Genomic DNA, 19,300 nt, shown 5'->3' with positions numbered 1-19,300 from the left:
ACTGAAGGCATTACGCTGACTGTGGTGCTTTACAGACACTTAGATAGGCTGACGGATGATGGAAAATGGCAGGCTATGCGGGAGGGGAGGGTTAGGTTGGTTGATTCATTGATTGAGAGACGGCACAGAATTGACCCTTCCGGCCCTTCGAGCCTCACCGCCCAGCGATCTCCCGATTTAACACCAGCCTAATCATGGGGCAATTTACAATGACCAATTAAACTACTGACCGGTATGTCTTTGGACAGTGGGAGGAAACCGGAGCACCCAGAGGAAACCCTAGAGAAAACTTCTGGCGTTCACCTTTTTTTTTTTTTTACCTGCCATGACTGTTGAGGTCCCTTTGTCTAATCCTGGGTTTTGTGGAACAGGTAGAGCCACGGAGGTGCAAAGTTGGGGGCTCGGAGGACACGCACAGCTTCCCTCTGCTCCTGTCCTCGGTCACCCTCTCGGGATAGGCAGACGCGGTGGGAAACCTCTCGGCAACTTGATTCTGCTGGTGCTCGGGCGGGTTCCTGCAGTCGCGTTCCACGGCACTGTCCCGTAACCAGCTCCTGCAGCAGATCCTGTCTGGGGTATGAACTGAATACTTTAGCTAACGAAAAACATTCAAGATTGTTTAGTGTCATTTTCAGTACACAAGTGTCAAGGAGAACGAAATAATCGTAACTCTGGATGGGATGCAGGAGATAAATAAAACACACCAAGCCAAACACAAGAAGATCTGCAGATGCTGGAAATCCAAGGCAACACACACAAAGTGCCAGAAAAACCCAGTAGGTCAGGCAGCATTTACGGAAAAGTGTAAACAGTCGAGGCTTTAGGCTGAGGCCCTTCATCAGGACTGGAAAGGAAGGGAGAAGACGTTGAGGGTGGGGGAGGAGAGGAAGAAGTACGAGGTGGTAGGTGATAGGTGAGACCGGAAGAGGGGGTGGGGTGAAGTAAAGAGCTGGGAAGTCGATTGGTGGAGGTGATGAAGGGCTGGGGAAGGGGGAATCTGATAGGAGAGGACAGAAGGCCATGGAAGAAGGGGACGATGGTGGAGCACCAGAGGGAGGTGATGGGCAGGTAAGGAGATAAGGTGAGAGAGAGAAATGAGAATGGGGAATGGTGAAGAAGAAAACTAGAAGTTCGACAAATCGATGCTTAACTCACTACTAAGATAAACTCCATAAGATAAAGAACACAATAATAATAATAATAAAAACACAATAAATATAAATACATAAGATAGCTTATATACATGGATTGACTGTACGTGCATAAAGTGACTCTAGGCACAGGAGTGTCTCAAAATCACAATCAATCAGTATATACCATGAAATTTGTCGTTGTGCGGCAGCAGTACCTTGCAATAGAAAATAAAGCTGTAAATTACAGTAAATATATAAAAAATTAAAAAATTAAACAATTAAACAAGTCGTGCAAAAAGACAAAAAGAAAATAGTGAGTTAGTGTTCACAGGTTCGATGTCCATTCAGAAATCTGATGACAGGGGAGAGGCTGTTCCTGAATCACTGAGTGTCTGTACAGAAGGTGACTCTGACAGGAAATGATCCATGAGCAGGGTGACTCTGACAGGAAACAGTCCGTGAGCAGGGTGGGTGGGATCCTCCCTGACGTTACTGGCCCTTTCCCGGCCCTTGATGGTGGGTAAGCTCCTGGACCGGCTTCACTCACCCCCCAGTGGCTCGTGGGTGTGGACCCACTTCTGGGGATCCTGCGTTCTGATGTTTGATGTTCTGAGCGTTACTCGTTTGTTGTTTCTGTTGTTTGCGTGACTTTGCACGTCTGATGGTCTTGTTTCGTGGGGTGCTTTCTTTAAGTGGGTTCTCTGACATTTCTTTGTTTGTGGCTGCCTGCAAGAAGATGAGCCTCGAGGCTGTGCACCGTAAGCATACTTTGATAATTACTGTACTTTGTACTTTGAACTTGGAATACATCCTTGATGGCTGGTAGTCTGGTGCTGGTGACACGTTGGGCACTTAATTGTTTCCTGAAACACTTAATTCAACAACTAATAATTCAGTTTTGCTCAGCCCACAAGGCTGTAATAAAATCTAGCACACATTCAGCAATCCCCCGATTTAATCCCAGCCCAATCACAGGACAGTTTTACAACCACCAATCAACCTACCAACTGGTAGGTCTTTGGGCTGTGGGAGGAAACCAGAGCACCTGGAGGAAACACTCGTGGTCATGGGGAGAACATACAAATTCTTTACGGGCAACGGCTGAAATTGAACTGGGGTCACCGGTACTGTAAAGTATTGCGCTAACCACTACGCTACGGTGTTGCCCCACGGAATCCTCATGCAAATCCAGCAGAGTTTGAGCAGTTTTGTAAAGAAGGAAGGGGAAGGGGAAAAATTGCAGTGTCCAGATGTGCAAAGCTGATGGAGACCAGTCCACACAGACTCAAGGCTATAATTGCTGCCAAAGGTGCATCTATTAAATAGTGACTTGAAGGGGAAAAATACTTATGTAGTCAATTGTTTTGTGTTTAATAATTGTAATTAATTTAGAGCACTTTGTAGAGATCTGTTTTCACTTGGTCACAAAAGAGGTTTTCTCTGTTGATCAGTGTCAAAACAGCCAAATTAAATCCACTATGATTCGGTGTTGTAAAACAACAAAACATGAAAACCTCCAAGGGGGACGAATGCTTTTTTAGAGGCACTGTACACACAATCACTGACAAGCAACCAATGTGCAACAGAAGACAAACTGTGCAAATACAAAGACTAAACAAGTAATACTGAGAACACAAACTGTGGAGTCCCTGCAAGTGAGGAAACCCAGATTTCGAGTTTAGAAGGCTAAAAGGTTGTATTTCACTTACTGTAACCCCAGCAGTTGCAACAGGAATCACGCTGATCCCGAGGTGCATTTGAAATCTCCTCAGTGACATTAGCGTGCCCTGCAGCATCAGTCTGTCCGGAACAATTCACATTGCTTGCCAGGCCCACTTGGCTGCGGTTGCGTTTCAGAACCTTAGACAACTTCTTGATGGCCTTCGAGGCGGCATGCGGGTTGCCCGTTGCGCTCAGCGTCTCTCTTGCGGCCTTTTGCCCCTCTTGGGGGAATGCCTGGGCCTCGAGGCCACCTTGGCTCCTGGGCTGACTCTGGACCTCAGGGAGGAATTGCCTCGAGCTCCCATTCTGCTCTGTGCTTTCGGCTGGCAGCGTGCTGCACGCATCCACTGGTTCGGTTTCCTCCGCAACAATTGTACTCTTCTGGTCAAGCTCCTCAAAGATCTCCGACTGGGTATTCTGAAGAAAACAGAAATATAGATGAAAGGTTTAGAACACATAATTTTGCAGGCCATTCAGCCCACGATGTTGTGCTGACCTCATAACCTATTCGTAGATAGACCATAAATCTTAGCAACAGAATTAGGCCACTTGGCCCTCCGAGTCTGCTCCATCATTCCTTCATGGCTGATTTATTGTCCATCTCAACCCCAGCCTTCTGCCTTCTCCCTGTAACCTCTGACACCCTTACTAATCAAGAGCCTCTTAACCTTCATTTTAAGTACACCTCCACAGCCGTCTGTGGCGATGAATTCCACAGATTCACCACCCTTCGGCTAAAGAAATTCCTTCTCATCTCCGTTCTAAAGGGACGTCCTTCTATTCCATCATGGCTGATTCATAACCTCAACCACATTCTCCTGCCTTCTTGCCATAACCTTTGATGCCCTGACTAATCAAGAGCCTATCAAACTCTGGTTTTAAATATCCCCAATGACTTGGCCTCCTGTGACGATGAATTCCAGATTCACCACCCTCTGGCTGAAGAAATTCTTCCCCATCTCTACTCTAAAGTGACGAACCTCATTTCTGAGGCTGCACTGTCTGGTACTCCACTCTCCCACTTTCAGAAACATCCTCTCCACGTCCGCTCTGTCTAGACATTCCAGTCTAACCTGACTGAGATATTTTAAAGAAAAGGCACAGTGTTGGATCAGTTTAATGTTCTCGGGAAATAATTGCAAGGGACCCATTAGTATCTGTTCAAAACTCGGACAGTTTCTTTCAGGATGGGCAAAGCAGTAACTGCATTTGCCACCTGGAAACATGAGGGGAAACATTTTCACTCAGAGGGTGGGGACAGCTTGGAACAAGCTGCCAGCATAAGTGGTGCATGCGAGCTCAGTTTCCACGTTTAAGAGAAGTTTGGATAGGTACACGGATGGTAGGGGATATGGATGGCAATGGTCCCGGTGCAGGTCGATGGGAATAGACGGTTTAAAATGGCTCAGCATGGTCTAGATGGGCTGAAGGGCCTGCTTCTCTGCCATATTTTTCTATGACTCTCCGACACCGCAGGAATCTTCTACCTTGTGGGAATGGAGCTTTCCCAACTGCTTTCACTCCCACCAACCCTCCCACCTGGGCATGGGGTTAAAAACCCAGAGCTACAGAAACCCCAACAGAAGCTCCATCCCTGGGAGAGGAAGGATATGCCAAGAAGATGGGCCACACCTGGGAACAGGTTGAAAGACTCCCAGGATGGAGGACTCTGGTGAGCTGCTGTCAAAGGCCTGTGCCCCAGATGGCGTTGGTGATTCTGTAAGTTGGTGTTCACTCCCCACACTGCATTCTTGATCCAGCCAAGCCACTACAATCAGGGGGCCGGTTCAGGCCGAGCAGTGATGGGACCACTGAACAGACTCTCTATACACTGACTGGCCTGATCTCAAATAATAACAAGGCAGCCCACAGAGAAGTGGTCATCACCCTGACACAGTGGTGTCAAGAAAACAACCTCTCCCTCAATGTCGCAAAAACAAAGGAGCTGGTTGTAGATTACAGGAGGAATGGAGACATCAATGGATCTGGGGTTGAGAGGGTGAACAGCTTCAAGTTCCTCGGTATACACGTCACCGAGGATCTCACGTGGTCTGTACATATCAGCTGTGTGGTGAAAAAAGCACAGCAGCGCCTCTTTCACCTCAGACGGTTGAAGAAATTCGGCATGATCCTAAGAACTTTCTACAGGGGCACAACTGAGAGCATCCTGACTGGCTGCATCAGTGCCTGGTATGGGAACTGTACCTCCCTCAATCGCAAGACTCTGCAGAGAGTGGTGTGGACAGCCCAGCACATCTGTAGTTGTGAACTTCCCATGATTCAGGACATTTTCAAGGACAGGTGTGTACAAAGGGGCTGCAGGATCATTGGGGACCCAAGTCACCCCAACCACAAACTGTTCCAGTTGCTACCATCCGGGAAATGGTACCGCAGCATTAAAGCCAGGACCAACAGGCTCCAGGACAGCTTCTTCCACCAGGCCATCAGACTGATTAATTCACGCTGACACAACTGTATTTCTGAGCTATATTGACTGTACTGTTGTATAACTTACTGGACATACTATTTATTACAAATTACTACAATTTACACATTGCACATTCAAACTGAGATGTAACATAAAGATTTTTACTCCTCGTGTATGTGAAGGATGTAAGAAATAATATTCAATTCAATCAAATTCAATTCGGCCTCTCACTGGGTCAGTGAGACGGGCTGGCAGCTGCTCTTGCCACACCTGTTCGCTCCCCTGTCGTAGTTTTTTCTGTGACCCTGTCCCGTGCACTATTTCTGTTCATTTCCATCTTACAGACCGTTCTCAGGAACTGAACCCTGTCTTAACCCTGAGAGAGCCTGTAAACGCATGGAATCCTATAAGGGTCATAGAATGCATCCAGTCATTGGGTAGTGAATCTGTGAAATCTGTTACCACAAGACGGCTGCGGAGGGCAAGTCATTGGGTATATTTAAACCGAAGGTTGGCAGGTTCTTGATTAGTCAGGGTGTCAAATGATATGGGGAGAAGGCAGGAGAACAGGGTTGAGAGAGATAGTAAATCAGCCACGATGGAATGGCAGAGCAGACTCAATGGGTCAAATGGCCTAATTCTGCTCCTATGTCTTATGGTCTTACAGAGGCCAAAAAATTCATGGTCTGCTCCAGTTTCTAGTATTTTCTAAAATTTTGTCATTTTAAAATTAATTTTATAAGCTCAGTGGTAGAGTATTTGAGTACAGATTAGCAGCCAAAGAGTCATTTAGTTCATAAATAGGCCTTTCAGCACATCCAGGCCGCGCCAATTTATTAATCTGCCGAGTCCTGTCGTCCAGCACCTGGACTGTAGCCATCCCTACCCTCCCATCTATGGACCCATCCAAACTTCTCTTCAATATTGCAATCTAACCACAATTTACCACTTCCGCTGGCAGCTCATTCCACACTCTGAGTGAAGAAGATTCCCCTCAGGTTCCCCTTGAACACTCACCTTTCACCCTTAACCTATGACCTCCAGTTCAGTGCCACCCAATCTCAGTGGGAAAAGCCTGCCTGCCTTTACACTATGGATACTTCTCATCATTTTGTATACCTCAATCAAGTCTCCCCTCCACCTCCTACGCCCCGGGGAATGAAGTCCCAAACAATTCAGCCTTTTCCTATAACTCAGGTCCTCAAGTCCCTGTAATCGTGGTTGGCATTAAGGCAAAGGGACCGATAGCTCTGTGACTATGACTTGGGCTTCCTGTTGACACAGGCCTTGGTCAATTCAAATTCTCAACTTGCCTATGTGTGACTTAGAACATAGATCATCGAACACCACAGCACAGTGCATTCCTTTTTACCCACCATGTTGTACCAACTTTTAACCTACTTTAAGATCAATCTAACCCTTCTCTCCTACTTAACCCTCTATTTTTCCATCATCATGTGCCCATCTAAGCATTTCCTGAATGCCCCTAATGTATCTGCCTTTAGCACCACCCATGACAGGGTGTTCCATGCACCCACTACTCTCTGCCTCTATCATCCCCTCTATATTTCCCTCCCATCGCCTTGAAATTATGCTTCCTGGCATTTGCCATTTCTGCCTGGGAAGAAAACTCTGGCTGTCCAATTGATCTGTCTTACACACTTCCATCAAGTCACCCCTCATCCTTCTTTGCTCCAAAGAGAAAAGCCTCAGCTGGCTAAACCTATCTTCACGAGACATGCCCTCCAGTTCAGGCAGCATCCTGGTAAATCTCCTCTGCACCTTACCTAAAGCTTCCACATCCTTCCTGTAATGAGGTGACTGGAACTGAACACAATACTCCCAAGCGTAGTCTAACTAGGGTTTTGTTAGAGTTGCAACATTACCAGTAGAGGTGGAGATTGTGACTCCTGCCCATTTTCATCTCCCGCCTCCTGCTGCGCCAGGTCTTTGGCCTCTTTCACAGCTTGGGGCTCCAGTGGGACCAGATCTTGTACCTGCTGCTGATCCCCGTCTTCGGCCTCTTGGTTATCCAGGACTTGGGCCTGCTGTTGTAACTTTTGCACATTGGCCTCCGGTTGGTTCACTGCCTCACTCACAGCATTTCCCTCTTGTGCTTCAGCAGGGATCTCTGATGGAACCTCTGTCTGCTGCTGCTTCTGGCCTGGTTCTTTCTGCTCTGCTTGGGATTGGTTCTGGAGCAGCGAGCAGTGTTCTGTGCCATCTGCCTTCTGTTCAGAAACCAGCTCTGGCTCAACATCTGCTCTTCCTGGAGACAATTCACAGCTGTGGCCCACATTCTTCTCCTCCCAGCCGCCTGCTCGCTGGCTTGGGCTGGAGACAATTCCTAGCACTTGGCTGGTCTGAAGGATACAAAAGAAAAAAAAACTTTGAAAACAGCTGGCATTTTAAAAACACTCAGTAAAAAACAATCTTGGCAGTCAGTGTCAGATGAACTTCCTGAACTTGTGACGCTCAGAATACCATTCAGTTTCACCTCAAAGACTCAGAGAGGCGTGCAGGAGGATCCTTGACAATGGCACCAGTGACAAGAACACGATGTAGTCAAAGATTTATTTCCATGATATTACAGAATAACATGACACTAATAATGCCATTCCTGATACCGGAACAGGTCAGTGAGCAGCTGGCCCAGGGAGAGGGGACCATTTAATGTGGTGAGATGTGAGAAGCCCCAGTGCTACTGCCCTTTGAGACAGGTGATAAAGGCAGATTTATTAGAGGCAATCAAATACTGGAGGGTGGGTCAAGAGAAACTGCTTTCAGTGGCAGGAGGGTCAATAACTGGAGGAAAGAGATTGAGGATAATTCTCAAGTTGCCATAAATCTCTTCACTTTGGCTACTGAGATTCCAGTTCCTGGATTTCCGCTCAGGCCTCCTGTTCGGTCTGGAATCAGCCTGGGCCTGGGTCAGAGGGGCAATGAAGTAATTTCTTTTTAACATAGACAGTTGTGATTTAGATTCACTGTAGCCTGGCCTACTGAGTTCCTCCAGCATTTTGTGTGAGTTATTTTAGATATTTCCCTGAAGGGTAAATGCCACAGGGGAGCTGGACTATAATGTGTGGTTAATGGTGTAGCTGGGTGGTGGGGTGGAGATACATCTCTACCAAAGGAGGTGTAAGGTGATCCTTCCCTCCACTAGTCTGCAGGTCACCCTTGGGCAAGGAATAGCACCTGCTTAGCCCTCCTGATCAGGGTCACATGAAGCCACGGAAGCAGGTGGTGGTTGGTTGTACGAACAGCCAGTGCATATCACAAGTCCTGGTTATACGACCACTGATGCCAGGCAGACAGTCTCTGAAGAGTATTGATAATGGCTAGGGTCACCCGTCTTGTAAAGACACTGGCCCAGAAGAGGTTTGCCATTGCCCACAGTGCCAAAGACCATGATTGCCCACATCATACGGCATGACACATAATGATGATGGTGAAAGGAGTAAGAAAGTAAAATATCCTTTAAACAGAGAGAGAGAGAGCGACATCACAGAATGTTACTGTACAGGGAGAGCTGGGGGGGGGGTCGGTCACAGAAAGTTAGCTGTGAGTAATGTACATAATGGCAAAGGCAAATGGAATTCTACACACAAAATACTGGAGGAACTCAGCAAGTCATTCAACATCTATGGAAATGAATAAACAGTTGACGTTTCCGGGCCAAGACCCTACATCAGGACTGGAAAGGGAAGGGGGAAGAAGCCAGAATAAAAAAGGTGGGGAGAAGGGAAGGAGGACTCGCTGGAAGATTATGTGTGGAGCTAGGTGGGTGGGGGAGCGGGATGAAGTAAGAAGCTAGAAGGCGATAGATGGAAAAGGTAAAAGGGCTGGAGAAGGAGGAATCTGATAGGAGAGGACAGTGGACCACAGGAGAAAGGGAAGGAGGAGGGGTACCAGGGGAGGTGATAGGGAGATGTGGAAAAGAGGCCAGAATGGGGAATTGGAAGCAGGAGGGAAAAAAATTACCGGTAGTTGGAAAAATAGAAGTTCATGCCATCAATAAAAAGCTCTACACAATCGAAGCTTGTTTCCCACAGCCAGATTTCTTTGTCCTCAAAAGAATTATAATTTACAAGGTTTTGGGGCAGATTTCACTACTACAGCAGACAGGTAAGAAAGGTCCCAGTGGTACAGGGGAGACAGTAGGCTTGGGACTCTTCAGTGTTATAGCCAGACACCAGGAAGCCAAGTTATCATGCCACCAGTACACCAGGTAATGATATCTCCAGCAAGAGGGCATCTAACTGCTTACCCCTGATATTCAATGACCCAACAGTTGTTTAAGACCCAGCTATCAATGTCCTGGAGGGGCCAACATTTTCCAGAGTCTCAGCAGGACAGCCCACATAAATACTGTGGTACCAGAGCAGATTGGATGTTGTGAACTCAATGAAGACCTTCCCATCTTTACCCTCTTCCCTTCCTAGTTCCCCTTCTCCCATGGTCCACTCTCCTCTCCCATCAGATTCCTCCTCCTTCAGCCCTTTAACTCTTCCACCTCTACCAGGGGTTCCCAACCTTTTACTTGCCATGGACCAGTACAATTAAGCAAGGGGTCTCAGAGTGAACATGGAGAGGATGTTTCTTATGGTAGGGAGTCTAAGACCAGAGGACAGCCTCATAATAGCAAGGTGTCCTTTTAGAGATGAATAGGAAGATGAGAAGAAAGTTCTTTAGCCAGAGAGTGGTGAATCTGTGGCATTTATAGCCACAGTCTGCTGTGAAGGCCGAGTATTTTTGTATATTTAAGGCAGAGCTCGGTCAGGGCATGAAGGGTTAAAGGGAGAAGGCAGGAGATTGGGGCTGAGAGGGAAAATGGATCAGCCATGATGAAATGCAGAGCAGACTAATGGCCTAATTCTGCTCCCATATCTTGTGGTTTTATGATATTGGGAACCCCTGACCTAAACCCTTCCAGCTTCCAACTTTATCCATCTTCCCCCATACCTGGTCTCACCTATCACCTGCCAGCTTGTACTCCTTCCCTCCACGCTCCCACCACCTCCCAGTCTTATTCTGGCTTCTTCCCAGTTCCTTTCCAGTCCTCGGTTTGAAACATCGACTCTTTATTCCTCACCAGAGTTACTGCCTAACCTGCTGAATTCCTCCAGCACTTGGTGTGTGTGTTGTGGGTTGGAAGCAAAATATGCTTGACCCTGATGGACTGCCAAAACCTGAGAGAGACACAATCTCCACCTACTGGCTGTTTATTAATACGTAAACCAGTACAAGAAAAAAAGAATTGTAGTCAGCATAGAGCAGACATGATCACATTGCACGGCAGGGCAGGCTTCTGACAACCAAGTCCAGCTCCTGGCCTTCACGTCTGGCTGAGCTACTAAGACTGGCGGAACAGTTTCTACTGCCAGGAGAAGGCACCCAGGTGGGTTACTGATGCCTTAAAACCAGTCGCTTTGGGCTGATGCCAAACTGTCAATCTCTGCCATTCCTTTGCATTCATCAGCTGCACGGAGAGAGCTCGTCTGCTGCGTGGGCAACAACTTGCTCTCCGTGTTGTACTTCCCTGGCTTGCACATCATGTAGACAGCTAGGTCACAACATCCATGGTCCATTCCAACCAATGGAGGACCTCCAGGTCTAGCTCATTAACAGACTCCTTCAGCCGACTGGAGGACAGTCTCCATATGAAAGACCGGAAGAACTTAAGACATTGGAGCAGAGTTAGGCCTTTCAGCTCCGCTGTTTCATCATGGCTGATCCATTTCCCTCTCAAACCCATTTTTCCTTTAACCTCTGACGCCCTATCTAATTATTTGGTGATGCGTTGCCTGAGTTGCCTATTCAAACATCCAATATCAGTCCATCCTTTCTGAGATAAGGGGCCCAAAAATGCACACAAGACTCCAGGTGAGGCCTCACTACTGCCTTATAAAGCCTCAGCATTACATCCTTACATGCAGAAAGACTGGAATCCTCTCTCTCTCTCGCTCACGCTGACACCAAGCTGTCTGGCCAGGGCAAACATCTGCCAACAGGTTTGGTTGCTAACTTGAAAGCCAGCTCACGTTCCCAACCTCCAAACCAAAGCCCCGCTTGGGCTGAAGGCTAAAGCAGTGAAAAGACCCATTGGCGTGACCCTCAGACATTCCTTCAACGATATCCCTGCAGCTGAGGTCAGGAGTCCTTTAATAGAACATACAACAGTATAGTACAGGAACAGGCCCTTTGGCCCTCAATGTTGTGCCAGACCAATTAAATTAGTAATCAAATAGCTAACTAAGCTCATCTCTCCTGCCTACACAATGTCCATATCCTCCCATCTTCCTCACATTCATGTGCCTATCTAAACGTCTCTTAAAAATCTCTAATGTATCTATCTCTACCACCACCGCAGGCACCCACCACTCTCTGTGTAAAAGATCCGCTCTCACATCTCTGAAATTACCCTCACTCACCTCCTCCTCTCCTTGGGACTCCCCGCTCTGGTTCTCTGCCTGCTCTGGATCTTCTCATCTCGAATTGCTGACAGGACATCAACTTCATCACTCCTCCACTGAATGCACTGCCCTCGACTCTCCTCGCACCAATCCCAACCTGACCATCAATCTGCCTCCAAAGCCAGTATATCCTTCCTCAAGTATGGAGACCAGAACTGCATGTAGTACTCCAGGTGCAGCCTCACCAGTACCCTGTACAGTTGCAGCATAACTTCCCTGCTCTTCAATTCAGTCCCTCTGGTAATGAAGGCCAATACTGTATTCCATTTGCTTTTGTGATAGCCTGCTGCACCTGCAAACCAACCTTTTGTGATTCATGCACAAGTACTCCCAAGTCCCTCAGCACAGCAGTATGCTGGAAATTTTTACCGTTTAAATAATAATCTGCTCTTCCATTTTTCCTTCCAAAGTGGATGACATCACATTTACCAACATTGTACTCCATCTGCCAGACCCTTGCCCACTCACTTAACCTATCAATATGTATCTCTCTGTATCTTCTGCACAATTTACCTTTCCACTCAATTTGGTATCATCAGCAAACTTAAGCGATACACTACACCCGGTTCCCTCTTCGAGATCGTTAATATATATCGTGAACAGTTGCAGGCCCAGCACCGACCCGTATGGCACCACCGCTCACTACTGATTGCCAACCAGAGTAACACCCATGTATCCCAACTCTGCTTTCTTTCAGTTAACCAATCCTGTATCCATGCTAATACATCACCCCAACTCTTTGCATCCTTATCTTATGGATGTCTTTTATGCAGCACCTTATCAAACACATTCCAGAAATCCAAGTAAATAACGTCCATCTGTTCCCCTCTATCCACTGCACTTGTTATATCCTCAAAGAACTCCAGTAACTTTGTCAAACAGGATCTGCCCTTGCTGAATCCATGCTGCATCCATGCTGCATCTGCCTGATGGATCCATTTCTTGCCAGATGCCTCACTATTTCTTCTTTAATGATAGCTTCAAGCATTTTCCCAACTACGGATGTTAAACTAACTGACCTGTAGTTACCTGCTTTTGCCTACATCATTTTTTGAACTGTGGCGCGACATTCGCCGTCTTCTAATCCACCAGAACCTGCCCACAGTCTAGAGAATTTTAGTTTATTTTCTTTCCTTATTCCCTTTCTTTATTAGTTGCTTGATGGGTCTTTGTTGCTGTTTGAAATTTTCCCAGTCTTCCAGTTTCCCACTACTCTTGGAGGCTTTCTATTCACACGCTTTTAGTTTGACGCCTTCTTTAATTTCCTTAGTTATCCAAGACTGGCTCTCCCCACCCTTATTGTCCTTGCTTTTAACTGGAATATACTTTTGTTGAGCACCATGAAAAATCTTTTTGAAAGACTTCCACTGCTCCACCATATAGCCTGTATTCCCAGACTACTTTTGCACCCTCCATTTGTATGGGAAACTGAGTCATACTGTGATCACTCTTTCCGAGAGGATCCCTAACTACAAGATCACTAATTTTACCTTTCTCATTGCACAGGACCAGATCTAAGATAACACATTCTCTTGTAGGTTAAGTAACACGCTGTTCAAGAAAGCCATCATTTATGCGTTCTATGAAGTCCTCCACAAGACTGTCTCGACCAACTTGATTCACCCAATCTATGTGCAAGTTAGTCTCCCATGATAACTGCTGTTCCATTCTCACGTGCCTGAGATATTTCTGTTTACTGCCTGTGCCACTGTTATGTGATTATTTGGTGGCTGATCGACAACTCCCACCAGGGATTTTTTTTCCCTTACTATTCCTAATCTCTACCTAGATGGACTCAACGTTCTGCTCCTTAGATCTTATATCGTCTCTCACTGTCGCACTGATCTCATCCTTAGAGCGCTACCCCACCTCCCTTACCTTCCTGCCTATCATACCGTATAACCTGATATCCTTGGATATTTAATTCCCAATCTTGACCTAGCTGAGAGGTTGCTTTGAGCTGAGCTGTAAATCATCTACAAGATGTCAGCTCAGCTGAAATCATCTACATCTCGTAGATTAAATCATTAGTCCCACCTAAGGCGACTTAGCACGTCAACCAAGAGAAACTCTTACAGGAGTGGAGGATGATGACGTCTGCAGTCCTTCTGGTGACTTTGGCTTCACCAAGATCAACAGGGTCGGATTCTCCTGCAACTGGGACTCTTCTTGCAGGTTCTCTTCAGGGAACCCCCGTTCTTTGAGGAGCATTTCCTTCTGCTCCTGACTCTGCTGAATTTCCCCGTGCATCTGCCTGGAGAGATAGCGAGATTTTCAATACCAAGCCATTGCACCAATATTAACAATGCCCTCTCCCACCCCTTCAATGTTCCAACCTCATGCCCAGTAGGGCCAGCACGCTCCGCTGTTCCAGAGGGAGCAGTACCGGGGGCAAGAATCACCGGCGAGTCTAACATTGAGGGGGGTGGGGTGCTCTTTGACATAGAAATGGGAAGTGTACCTGACCTTGCACTCAACGTCAGTAAGACCAAAGAACTGATTGCAGACCTCAAAGGGTAAGACGAGGGAAGATGCATCAGTCCTCACAGAGGGATCAGAAGTGGAGAGAGTGAGCAATTTCATGTTCCTGGGGGTCAACATCTCTGAGGATATCGATGCAGTTGCAAAGAAGGCACAACATCGGCTATATATCATGAGGAGGCTGAGGTGATTTAGTATGTCTGCAAAGACACTTGCAAATCTCTACAGATGTACCATGGAGAGCATTCTAATCGGCTGCATCACCATCTGGTATGGTGGGGGGGTGGGCACTGCACAGGACCGAAAGGAGCTACAGAAAGTTGTGAACTCAGTCAGCTCCATCATGAGCACTAACCTCCCCAGCATCCAGGGCATCTTCAAGGAGCGATGCCTCAAAAAGACGGCCTCCACCATCAAGGACCCCCATCGCCCAGGGCATGCCCTCTTCTCACTACAACCGTCAGGGAGAAGGTACAGGAGCCTGAAGGCACAAACTCAACAACTCAGGAACAGCTCCTTCCCCTCAGCCATCAGGTTTCTGAATGGACAATGAAACCATGAACACGAGCTGACTACTTTTCTCCCCCTCTTTTTGCACTACTTCATTAACTATTATATATATATACACAGTTTTGATTATTATGTATCACATTGTACTGCTACCACGCAACAACAAGTTTCACGACGTACCCCAGTGATATGAAACCAAATTCTGATTCTGTTCCGTGTCACCAGTGATGACTCACCACACTTGATCAGAATCAGGTTTCATATCATTGACATATATTGGGAAAGTTGTTGCGAAACTTGCGACATAAAAACACTAAGTTGCAATAGGAAACATACTAAAAATTAAACTAAATGAGTAGTGCAAAAAGACTGCAATAAACAGTGAGGTGGTGTTCCTGAGCTCAATGTCCATTCTGAAATCCGGTGGCACAGGGGAAGAAGCTGTTCCTGAATCGTTGACTGTGGGTCTTCAGGCTCCTGTACCTCCTCCCTGATGGTAGCAATGAGAAGGGGGCATGTCCTGGGTGGTGGGGGTCCTTAATGATGGTAAGAATATATAGCTGTGGAGGGACAGAACATAGAACCTGACAGCACAGTACAGGCCCTTCACCCACGATGTGGTGCTAATCTTTAACCTACTTTAAGGTCAATTTAACCTTTCCCTTCCACAGAGCCCTCCATTCTTCTATCATCCATGTGCCAATCTAACAGTCTCTTTAATATCCCTAATGTATCTGCCTCTACCACCACCCCTGGCAGGGTGTTCCATGCACTCACTACTCTCTGTGTAAAGAATTTACCTCTGACATCCCCCCTATACTTTCCTCCAGTTACCTTAAAATGATGCCCCCCTTCCCCATTAGCCACTTCCAACCTGGGAAAAAGTCTCTGACTGCCCATTTGATCTATGCCTTTTTCATCTCCTTCATCAAGTCACCTCTCACCCTCCTTTGCTCCAAAAAGAAAAGCCCTAACTCGTTCACCCATTCCCATAAAGACATGCTCTCTGATCTGGGCAGCATCCTGGTAAACCTCCTCTGCACCTTTCCAATCATGAGGCAACCAGAACGCGACACAATTGTGTTGTGGGTAGTGGGGAAGTGATGTGGGATTAGAAAGAGGGTAAAAGGATTGGGGAGGGATTATAGAGGGGTAGTAGAGAATGTGGTTAAGACCATAAGATGCAGATCAGAATTAGGCCATTTGGCCCATCAAGTCTGCTCTGCCATTTCATCATGGCTGATCCATTTTCCCTCTCAGCCACAATCTCCTACCTTCTCCCCTTATCGCTTCATGCCCTGACCAATCAAGAATCTATCAGCATCTGTTTTAAATATACCCAATGACTTGGCCTCCACAGCCACCTGTGGAGCAAATTCCACAGATTCACCACTCTCTGGCTAAAGAAATTCCTCCTCTCCTCCTTTCTAAGAGGACACTCCTCCGCCTCTGTTCTGAGGCTGTGTTCCCTGGTCCAAGACTCTCCCTCCATAGGAAGCATCTCCCACATCCACTCTTTCGAGGCCTTTCACCGTTTGACAGGTGATGGCACACTGGGTGGCTGTGGGTCACTGGAGAGGGAGGGAGGGAGGGAGGGGGCAGGACTGGGAGGGGCAGTATAAACCTGCCTGACATATTCTTCCCGAGACTTGGAGTCAACTGTTTCCAAGAACTTCTCGTATTTCTCTGAAGTGGAGCTCGGGTAGATCCTTTTGAAGTTCCCCATGTTTTCGTCTTCGTACTTCTCCACCTGTTCCACCCAGGTAGCCTGGTTGTTTCGTGTCTCGTCAGCTCTAATATGAAAGCAAAGAGGAGGTGTCAATTATTCCTTTTGAAAATCGATCTCTTGCCATAAGACCAGAAAACACAGGAGCAAAATGAGGCCATTCAGCCCATCGAGCCTGCTCCAGAATTCCATCACGGCTGAGATATTTTCTTTCTCCAGCCTTCTCTCCATAACCTTTGACCCCCCTTACTAAACAAGAACCTATCAACCTCCACTTACTCAATGACGTGGCCTCCACAGCCATATTTTGCAATTATTTCCACAGATTCGCCACCCCCGACTGTAGAAATCCTTCCTTGTCTCTGTTCGAAAGGGACATTCTTGTATTCTCAGGCTGTGTCCTCTGGTTTTAGATTCCCGTACAGAAAGAAGCGGCCTTTCTACATCCACTCTGCCTAGGCCTTTCAATATTTGATAGATTTCAATGTGATCCTCCCACATTTTTCTAAACTCCAGCAAGTACAGGCCCAGGGCTATCAAACGCTCCTCAAAACTTAACCCTTTCATTCCCAGGATCATTCTTTTGAACCTTCTCTGGACTTTCTCCAATGCCAGCCCATCTTTTTTTTGATGTTAAAGGGCTGAACTGGTTAGCACGAGAAGGCACAGTTTTAAGGTGCTTGGAAGTAGATACAGAGATGTTGGGGTAAGTTTTTTCACACAGAGAGTGGTGAGTGCGTGGAATGGGCTGCCGGCAACAGTGGTGGAGGCGGATATGATAGGGTCTTTTTAAAAGACTCCTGGATAGGTACATGGAGCTCAGAAAAATGGAGGGCTATGGGTAACCCAAGGTTCGGCACAGCTCTGTGAGCCAAAGGGCCTGTATTGAGCTGTACGTTTCTATGTTTCTATCATTATGTGCTGGGTCATATGACATCATCATTATGTGCCGTGCTGTATGACATGGGCGATCTTGGTCCCATGGCCATGATTGGGCCATGGCCCCATGGGAAGCAGGGATTTAGATTCTTAGACCACTGGGATCTGTTTTGGGGCAAGGATGAATTGTACAAAAGGGACGGGTTGCACCTAAACAGGCGGGGGACCAGCATTCTAGCAGGCAAGTTTGCCACTGCTACACTGGTGTATTTAAACTAAATAGTGGGGGGGGAAGAGAGGAAATATAAGGATGGGGTTAAAGGGAAAGAGAGAATAAGGAAAGTTAAGAAAGACAACAGAATTAACAGGGCAGAAAGCTCAGGAAGGGATCGGAGAATACGGCCAAGTGCAACAGGAATCGATGTGAAAGGTGAGGGGAGTACTCTAATGGATTAAAAGTATTATATATCAATGCACGGAGTATAAGAAATAAAGTGGATGAGCTTGAGGCTCAGTTGGAAATTGGCAAGTATAATGTTGTAGGAATAACAGAGACATGGCTGCAAAAGGACCAGGGCTGGGAAATAAATATTCAAGGGTATACGTCCTATCAAAAGAACAGACAGGTGGACAGAGGGGGTGGGGTGGCTCTGTTGGTGAGGAATGAAATTCAGTCCCTTGCAAAGGGCGACACAGAATCAGGAGATGTAGAGTCAGTATGGATAGAACTGAGAAATTGTAAGGGCAAAAAGACCTTAATGGGAGTTATCTACAGGGCCCCAAACAGTAGCCTGGATATAGGGTGCAAGTTGAATCAAAAGTTAAAATTGGCATGTCGCAAAGGTAATGCTACAGTTGTTATGGGGAATTTCAACACGCAGGTAGACTGGGAAAATCAGGTTGGTCCAGACCCCAAGAAAGGGAGTTTGTGGAGTGCCTCCAAGATGGATTCTGAGAGTAGCTTGTACTGGAACCTACCAGGGAGAAGGCAATTCCGGATTTAGTGTTGTGTAATGAACTGGATTTGATAAGGGAACTCGAGGTGAAGAAGCCATTAGGAGGTAGTGACTATAATATGATAAGTTTTCAAATACAATTTGAGAGGGAGAAGGGAAAATCGCAAGTGTCAGTATTGCAGTTGAACAAAGGGGACTATGGAGCCATGAGGGAGGAGCTGGCCAAAGTTGACTGGAAAGATACCCTAGCAGGGATGACAGTGGAACAACAATGGCAGGTACTTCTGGGAAGGTGCAGGATCAGTTCATTCCAAAGAGGAAGAAAGATTCTAAGGGGAGTAAGGGACGACCATGGATGACAAGGGAAGTCAAGCATAGTATAAAAATAAAAAAGTATAACATAGCAAAGATGAGCGGGAAGCCAGAGGATTGGGAGACTTTTAAAGAGCAACAGAGGATAACTTAAAAGGCAATATGGGGAAAAAAGATGAGATACGAAGGCAAGCTAGCCAAGAATGGAAAGGAGGATAATAAAAGCTTCTTTAGGTATGTGAAGAGGAAAAAATCAGTTAAGACCAAAGTTGGGCCCTTGAAGACAGAAACGGGTGAATTTATTATGGGGAACAAGGAAATGGCAGATGAGTTGAACAGGTACTTTGGATCTGTCTTCACTGGGGAAGACACAAACAATCTCCCAGATGTAATAGTGGCCGGAGGACCTAGGGTAACGGAGGAACTGAAGGAGATTCATATTAGGCAGAAAGTGGTATTGGATAGACTGATGGGACTGAAGGATGGTAAATCCCCAGGGCCTGATGGTCTGTACCCCAGGGTACTTGAGGTGGCTCTAGAAATCTTGGATGCATTGGTAATTATTTTCCAATGTTCTATAGATTCAGGATCAGTTCCTGAGGACTGGAGGGTAGCTAATGTTATTCCACTCTTTAAGAAAGGAGGGAGAGAGAAAACAGGGAATTATAGACCAGTTA

At 46.6% G+C, this 19,300-nt stretch overlaps 1 protein-coding gene across 1 annotated transcript in view; it reads right to left on the bottom strand.

The window, feature by feature from the left end:
- Positions 1–260: 260 nt before the first annotated feature.
- LOC140203611 (uncharacterized) overlaps positions 261–19,300 on the bottom strand; it is an 86,008-nt gene continuing 66,968 nt past the window's right edge. Inside the window, exons 8-12 of the mRNA XM_072269659.1 lie at positions 16,375–16,543; positions 13,836–14,009; positions 7,170–7,646; positions 2,843–3,272; positions 261–570 (exon numbers count right to left, since the gene is read on the bottom strand). Coding sequence (XP_072125760.1) covers positions 317–570; positions 2,843–3,272; positions 7,170–7,646; positions 13,836–14,009; positions 16,375–16,543 — 1,504 coding nt within the window. The 3' untranslated portion in view covers positions 261–316. The remainder of the gene's footprint in view (positions 571–2,842; positions 3,273–7,169; positions 7,647–13,835; positions 14,010–16,374; positions 16,544–19,300) is intronic.

Source organism: Mobula birostris, chromosome 10, assembly GCF_030028105.1.
Source record: "Mobula birostris isolate sMobBir1 chromosome 10, sMobBir1.hap1, whole genome shotgun sequence".
Lineage (NCBI taxonomy): Eukaryota > Metazoa > Chordata > Chondrichthyes > Myliobatiformes > Myliobatidae > Mobula > Mobula birostris.
This window is presented reverse-complemented; position numbering and strand designations above follow the sequence as displayed.